The sequence below is a fragment of the Heterocephalus glaber genome, unplaced genomic scaffold, assembly GCF_053883595.1.
Source record: "Heterocephalus glaber isolate CG9 unplaced genomic scaffold, H.glaber_assembly_v1.0 deba00001431, whole genome shotgun sequence".
Taxonomy (NCBI): Eukaryota; Metazoa; Chordata; class Mammalia; order Rodentia; family Bathyergidae; genus Heterocephalus; species Heterocephalus glaber.
Window position 1 is genome coordinate 4,146,368 of NW_028258295.1, and position 8,120 is coordinate 4,154,487.

The 8,120-nt window shown below is 41.8% G+C and overlaps 1 protein-coding gene across 1 annotated transcript; it reads left to right on the forward strand.

Annotated features, from left to right (window-relative positions):
• Nucleotides 1–561: 561 nt before the first annotated feature.
• On the forward strand, nucleotides 562–1,494 carry LOC147827818 (olfactory receptor 10D1B-like). The gene has a single exon (XM_087212554.1). It carries the CDS (start codon nucleotides 562–564, stop codon nucleotides 1,492–1,494), a length of 933 nt encoding a protein of 310 aa, XP_087068680.1.
• The last annotated feature ends 6,626 nt before the right edge of the window (nucleotides 1,495–8,120 follow it).

Genomic DNA, 8,120 nt, shown 5'->3' on the forward strand with positions numbered 1-8,120 from the left:
GAAAGAAAAGGGGACATAGATGAATTAACAGGGATTCCTTCACACATTTTGATGACAGAGGCCCCTTTTATCAAGCTCTCCTGTCAAAAAGATGAGTAAATTATTGCAGTGTATTAATCTTGGGGAGCTAACACACAATTCTGCAAATTTCAGTCCAACTTCAGCTTAAAACAAAAAGAATGAAGACAGGAAACAATACAAACTCACATTTGCTTGGGTTTCTTTTCCACATTTTGCTTCCTTTCCCAGTTTGTCTCTTTCTGCTTACTTCTCAGATTTCTTAGGATGTGATTTTTATTATCTAAGTTTTGATTGTAATTAGTAAGAAATGTACACTGTACTGATCTTAGTCCAACTTGACCAAAACCAAAAGTTCCAGATTCTAATCAGGAGATTTTATTGGCATTGTGATTTTATGTAGATGTGTCCCAGTATCAGAAAGTTGACTGCTGATTGTTAAAAATCAAACCAGCACATCCATCAGACAACCTCTTCATTTGATTTCTGGGTTTATACTTTGGAGTCTGGTGGTCTGCTTTGAAGTCCAATCTTTTAAGGAAGATGAGGAATGAATCCATGGTGACTGAATTTATGCTACTGGGAATCCCATGCACAGAGGGTCTGGAGGCTACACTATTTGCCTTGTTTCTATGCTTCTATATCTTCACTCTTATAGGGAACCTGCTTATACTTCTGGCAATTGTCTTCTCCACTCAGCTTCACACTCCCATGTACTTCTTTCTGTGCAAGCTATCTGTATGTGACATATTTTTTCCTTCTGTGAGTTCTCCCAAGATGCTGTTCTACCTCTCAGGGAATAGCCGAGCCATCTCCTATGGTGGATGTGTGTCCCAGCTCTTCTTCTACCATTTCCTGGGCTGCACTGAGTGTTTCCTGTATACAGTGATGGCGTATGACCGCTTTGTTGCCATCTGTCAGCCTCTACGCTACACAATAATCATGAGTCACAGAGTGTGTGCCATCTTGGCCTCAGGGACCTCAGTTTTTGGCTGCATTCAGGCCACCTTTCTCACCACTCTCACCTTCCAGTTGCCCTACTGTGGCCCCAAGGAGGTAGACTATTACTTCTGTGATATCCCAGTGATGCTGAAGCTGGCTTGTGCAGATACCTCAGCCCTGGAGATGGTGGGGTTCATCAGTGTGGGCCTCATGCCCCTCAGCTGCTTCCTTCTCATCCTCACCTCCTACAGCTGCATTGTCTGCTCCATTCTACAGATCTGTTCTGCTCAGGGGCAACGCCGTGCTTTCTCCACCTGCAGTGCCCACCTCACTGCCATCCTCCTCTCCTTTATGCCAGTGGTCCTCATCTATCTGCAGCCCACTCCAAACCCATGGATTAATGCAACTGTTCAGGTTCTGAACAACCTGGTCACTCCCATGCTGAATCCCTTGATTTATAGTTTGAGAAATAAGGAAGTAAAATCTTCCCTGAGGAAAGTGTTTCAGCAAGTGGCTTTCCTTCCTGAGAAGTGACAGAGGATCTGTAACAAAGACTTTAATAACATCAAATTGTTACTCTGTGTGATAGTGTCCTGGACAGATTTCCAGGTACTTGCGTGGAATGAACAATGAATTATGGTACAATGGTACAGAAAAATCAGCTAAGTTTGATAAAGTTTAGAGTGGAAGAATGTTCAGAGTCATTGAGTTCATGTCTCATGTCCTGTAGAGAGCAATGGCAAGAGGGGAAAAGAAAATAACATGGGTGCTGAATACACTGGGGCTAAAGATTTAAAACGGGTGCCTGGCCTATTGTGCCTCCCAGTGAGTCTTTCAGAGAATGATGGACAGTGTAATTGACAAAGTACTGAGTCAAAGGGTTGGTTCTGGGGTGTTGCCCAGGTTCAGGTGAGTGGTCTCATCTGGTGCCCCAAAATGTTTAAGAGTTGCAAAGGGTGGAATATCCATTTTCTACAGTTCTTTCTGGCTGAACAGGGACATTGACCCTACCTGGAGGAAGACCAAGAAATTCTTGCTCTGCCTGATTTGGGAGGCCAAAGGAGTTTCTCAGGATTTATTGATTAGTTCTAGATGCAGAGGAGGATGCTGTTCCTTGATTTGAGTCCTCATCAGTAGTGTAATATCTCTTAATTAAAAAGGCACAAATTTGACTAAGAGATTAAATCTGTGTGGCCCAAATACTAAAGCTATGAAAACATTAATAAATAAGGGATATTGATCTCTGATGCCAGATAAACAAGGGTGCAATCTTCTGTCTAGTTTGCTGGAAGACATCTGTAGGAATTAGAGTGACAAGGGGAAAAAGTCTCTGAGCCTCAGGACAGAAACTTTTTTTAACAGTAAACACATGGGTGAGTTGCAGCAAGCAAGAGAGGAGCAAAACTAGACAAGACAGGCAGGAAAGGATCCTATTTCTAGGGTAGGGCTAATTTTTGTTGGGAAGGAAAACATTTCACTTGCTTGATGAATTTTTTTAAAGAAACTTGGTGCTATCCACTGTTTTGCAGGTGTCTGAAGCTTGTGGTCTATTTCTTAATTCATCATGCAGCTGGAGTTTTACTTCACATAGGTGAATCTAACAAGTGTTGAGGACTAGGGTCAATGGGAAGAGGAAAGGCATCCATGAGATCAGAGGCGAAGAACCAGTTCGTGTCTTGTGATATTCATGCAAGGAGGGTGTATGAGCCTGTCACTAGGGTGAAAAGGAATCACTGCCTTGTTGATAATTTTGAGATCTTGCACTAGGCAATATTTTATCAAAGGCTTCACCATTGGTAAAATGGATGTGTTGTAGTGGGACTGGCATGGCACTTGCAACCCTGTAGCCAAAAATTTATCAAAAATTGGCTTTAGCTACTGTCTAGCTTCTCTTTTAAGGTAATACTGTCTTCTGTGAGGGTATAGATTATGGCCCTTCAGCTGAATGATTATTGGAGTGGCCCTGATAGCCCTTCCTGGAGTGCCATTACACCATCCTTGGGGACCAACCCAATGGGAGTGAAGTTGGCCCCAATGTAGCCAAGTTGGCTAGGTCCCTGGTAACTAGGACATGGGCTATCAGAAGTTTGAATGACAGAGTGGCCCTGGGAAGGAAGAGCATATTGCTTCCACTGCTTTGGGCTATTTTGGCATTACTATGAAACCAGCTTGGAAAAGGTTATCTCCCAATCAGCAGTTCAGAGTGAGAGTAAAGAAAATGGACGGATTAACTCTTACAAGGCCCACAGCAACTAAGGAATTGGATGATCCACCTCAGCGGGAGATTAGAATTGAGTAAAATGCCCCAATATTGATAAAACTTACCCACTGTGTTCAGAATTACCCAAGGCTTCTGCAAGGTCATGGGGATATCCTTATGCAGGGGCCACACCGGCTGCCTAGGGCACCATCAGTCACTTTCCGTATATTCTTCCCTGGCCACCATGGTGGTAGATAAAGTCAACCCTTTCTGGGAAGGAGGTAAGTGCCTACTCCAGGGCCAAGGGTCCTCTTCCATGTTGAGATAGGGTTGGCAAGGACTTGACAGCTGTTGAGGGCATTCCTTTGCTGAGTGCCCTGATCACTTACACTGAAGCACTCAGACTTGCTTCTATCACTCTTGGGACTCTCTTGGTTCCCCCTTGAGGTTGTGGGCCTTATCATGAGCCTTATCCCTTAGGGCCTGCATGGCTTTAGCCTGCCTCTTTCCCTTACTCTCCTGTTTGTCCTATAATACATCACGTAGGCTGTGTAGGCCACATCAACCAATTGACTTACTCCAGCTTGAGGACCCCGTTGGAATTTTTAGAGTTTCCTCCTAATGTCTGGAACTGAATGACTAACAAAATATGGTCCCAGGATAATTTGGCCCTATCTAGACTCAAGGTTTAAATTAATGTATTTACATAATACCTGTTCAAATTGGTGCTGAAAAGCTGCTGGATTTTCATCAGAGCCCTAACTAATAGTCCTGAGCTTATCATAATTTATAGGCTAGGGCATGACCTTGGGTATACCTGCTAAGATGGCCTGGTGGTACAACCCCAGTGTTGTAATCTCACCTGGGCCCTTCTTGGGTCCCAAATAATGCATCAGTTGGCTGATTACCAGGTACATCTGTAAAGACCTCATCATTGGCCTGTCTTGAAGCTCTTACAATCATTTCTCTTTCCGTACTGCAAGAAACCAGGATGAACTGGACATCTTGCTAGGTCAGATCAAAAGGCATTGTCAGTGTATGGAATCTATCAGCAAACTTTTCAGGGTCATTCAAAACTTTGTTCAGCTTCTCTTTGCCTAGCTGAATATTCATGACTGAAAAGGCGCCCTGAACTTGGATGTTACCATCTTGCCTACCATTTCTTAAAGTAGTGTTGGAATGGTAGCAGGCTTAGATGTTAAGTTCCTTGAGTCTGAAGCTTTATGATAATCAGATCAGGACCCAGTATGGTATGGGCTCAATATGTTGTCTTTATCTCCTGGGGGCCACTGATTATGCAGATTGATAAAGACACAGCATATGGAGGGTTATTTTAACTCAGTGTATGAGGGCATTTAAGGAGGGAGTCAGGTGGAAAAGTCGAGGCATACCTCAAGATGATGGGCCTGAGGGCAGGAAGAGTAAGAATTAGGCCATGATAACCTTATAGAGAAACCATGGGTCAGCCACTGCATGTGAATCTTACAGGGTACCCTGTGGATCAGTCTCTGACCCCTTCAGCCCCAGGGTGTCCTCTAGTGAAGATGAACTCCTTGAAATTCAGTTTCCAGCCATCTTTGGCCTTTTGAGGGTACCAGCACCACTTCTGTCAGATATTTGCATCATTCTGTTTGGCCACAGCCCGTCTCCTGTATAGGAGGTCTGGAGCCAGGGTGCTCTATTGGCTGGATGCCTCTAGCCAATTATAAAATCACCTAACATCCTGGTATGCCTAAGGAGAAGTAGTAAGAGTTTCCCTCAATTAAATCCTAATAAACTTTCCTCCCTAGTTGTCTCTTGGGAACCCTGGCTGACAGGTGATTTGACAACTGATCTTTAATCAGAAGCCATTATCTAGGGGAGCAGGGCTCTGGGACCCAATAGATATTTCCCCAACCATTGGAAGTAGGGCAGGTAGAGCTTGTTTGCTTATTTGCAAAGAGCTGAGGAAAGTATAATTGGCGAGGGATATGGTAGGTGACAGTTTAAGAACTGGGGATAAGACACGTCTCTAAGATAAAAGGAGAAACAAGCTTGAAAAGCAATCTGTGCTGCTGTTAACCTAGGAGAGGTAGGATTTTGGACCCCATGGCCACCAGTTGTCCAGCCAGGAGCTACCTTTAAATTTGAGCCCTTGTATAGTATCTTTCCCTCTACCTAGCCCCTTCCTCTGACTCCCAAATCTCCTGCATTTTCATTACCATATGCCCCCAAAAGATACAAATTTTGTGGCAAATGAAAACTTCACAGTGAAAAGTTGGTTAGCAACCATGGGAATAAACTTGAGGTGAAAGTTATTATAATAATAGCAGAACCAAGAATGAAGGAGGGAGGATGAGGGCCAGTATTAGAGGAGCAACCCAGAGAGGCTCCAAGAAGAAATATCTCTAGGTGAGGATCAAGAAGCAGCCCTTGGATCCAGCAAGGTTGTGGCACATAGCTAAGAAAGGCTTCCTGCAGACCTGTGGGGATTTAAAACACAGAGGCTACATGAGTCCACTCATGAGTCAGGTACACTAAGCTCCTCCACCCTCCAGTTCCCTACTTCTCCAGAATAACTAACACCAGATAAAAAGTTACAGGATTTGAGATAGGAAGAGAGAAGAAAGTAAAAAATTAAGAGGCTTTGGTCTGAGTTTACAAAAGTTGAGATCTCCACAGTTTCCTCATTTCACTTGCTGGCTGGCTCTGCAAAGACATTACCATGGGTGATTGGGTCCCAGACGGGTCTCCAGGTTCTTGTGTTTAATGAACCATTTGAGCATTGCGTACAACAGTACAGAAAAAGTAACTGAGTTTAATGAAGTTCAGAGTGAAGTTTTGCTCAGAGTGATCAGGCTCATGCTGGCTGAAAGAACAACACAAGTGGAAAGGAAAATGGCAAAGACACTGAATGGGTTGGGCTTAAGGATTTGAAAAGGGTTCTAGGCCTGCACCACCTTCCATTGGGTCTTTCAGAGCATGATTGACAGTGTTATTGACAAGATGCTGCATCGGGGGTTCCACCTGGTGTGTTGCCCAAGTTCAAGTGGGAAGAGTCTGAAAAGGAGTGAGCTGCTCTATTGTTTTTCATTGCTAGGAAATTTGAATTTGTAAACCCTTGCACAGCCAAGGGAGACTGCCAAATCTAAGCTATTATTATCTTATAGTTTTAGATATTCTTCTTACAAAATAGCTTTGCTTTTTGTGCCTTCCCCTTTATATTTCTTTGTTCTTTTGCCTACTGGGCTTAGCATGAGAAACATGCTACCTCAATCCAGACAGCAAAGTGAAAGAAAAGACAGTGAGAAGAGAGGGGATGAGAAGTAAAGGAGGTATAAGAAGGGCCAAAATTAGAATCAAATATTCTTTCCTTTGGGTTCTTCCCAACATCAAATATCAGTCAAGGAATTTTCCAGATGGAATTACCCACAGCATTGTGTTTGTTCTTCATCTCAGAGTGGTAAGCCAATGCATACTTTTAAAAGGGAAAATTTTTTCCTGCTCAATTATCTCAAGCTCTGTGCCTTTTTCCTTTCTGTTCTTTTAAGAGTTTTCAGCTGAGAAAACTCATTCTTAGCATTCATTGCCTAGTTCCTATATAATTTGCTATGTGGAATGTTTCGTATTTCAACCAGCATCAGATTCTCATTTCTCTATGTTTTGAAACAGACGTGAGAAAGTCTCCACTTCATTGACTCAGAATAGATGTTGGCAAGGAATTTTTAAAGAGTGAAGTAAGATAGGTCCAGAGAGTGCAAGGAAAAATGCAGTTGGGAACTGACAGTACAGAAATGAGAGCTTCTTTGATGAAAGCCTGAATCTCAGATGATGCTTTTGGTGGCTAGTGAAACAAAAAGCTATTTTCTCCTATCTGTTATACCTATCAAATATCTCAAGAGTATTGAAAGCAGAGTCTCCTTCTATCTATGGAATGTAGCTTCAATGACAGTCACAGTTAAGTGCTTAAAATAGCTTTTATTAAATAGAAAAAGGTGATAGTAGTCACTTTTTCTATTCATTTGACACATAAATACTTATGGATCCTTTATTTAAGGCAAGTGCAGGACAGTGAAGTAGTCAGGTAAACAGAAAAGCAATCAGTGAAGTAGACCAAGTCAAGTGTTAAAATCCTTCAAAAGATACTGGGCATACCAAGACCTTCTGTCTAAACCTTCTTCTTAGCATTTGATCCAAGAGAAAATGAGTTGTTAAGGTGAGGAAATCTTCATTTAAAAAAAACTAAAACTTTAAATTACAACTTGGGTATCATGGGACACTGCTCTAGTCCCAATACTCTGGGAGGCAAGGCAGGCAAAATGCAAGTTTGAGTCCAGTCTGTGCAATTTACCAACTTTGTGGGATCTTATGTCAAAATTTTAGGGGTGGTGGTGCTGGGATATAGCTCAGTGTGAAAGAGCTTGGTTCAATCCTAGTACTACTAAATAAATAAAAAGCATTTAAATCATCATTTGGAAGAAGGAAGTACATTCGTTAGGTAGGGGGAGAAATTCATCTAATTTCATTTTTTTCTGTCATAAATTATAAGCCTCATGTTTTCCTTAGTAACATTGAAATGATAATAATGTCTTGCACTAAGTGACACAAACTAAATCTAAGTAAGACAAAAACAAAATATTCATTCAGTTGATTGCAGGCACATCAAAAATTTAGTAATCTTATTTTTTGCTTTTCCTCAATATTTTCTCTTTTTCAGATCATTTTATTTATTAATACATGTTCGTAGTACATAAAGTTTGCATTTCCTGTGGGGAGTTGGTACCTTTACATAACTCATCTTTCCTTTTTTCAACTATTCCTTTTTTCATCCCTTCTCCCTTCCATCCCTCTCTGCTCTTCCTATCTTATTTATTACTGTATCTCCAGAATATAACTTGATAATTTTCATGTTTAATACACTCAAGAAATATGATTTTTTAATCATACTGTTGGTTTTCTTCTTATGGCAATGATTCCCTAT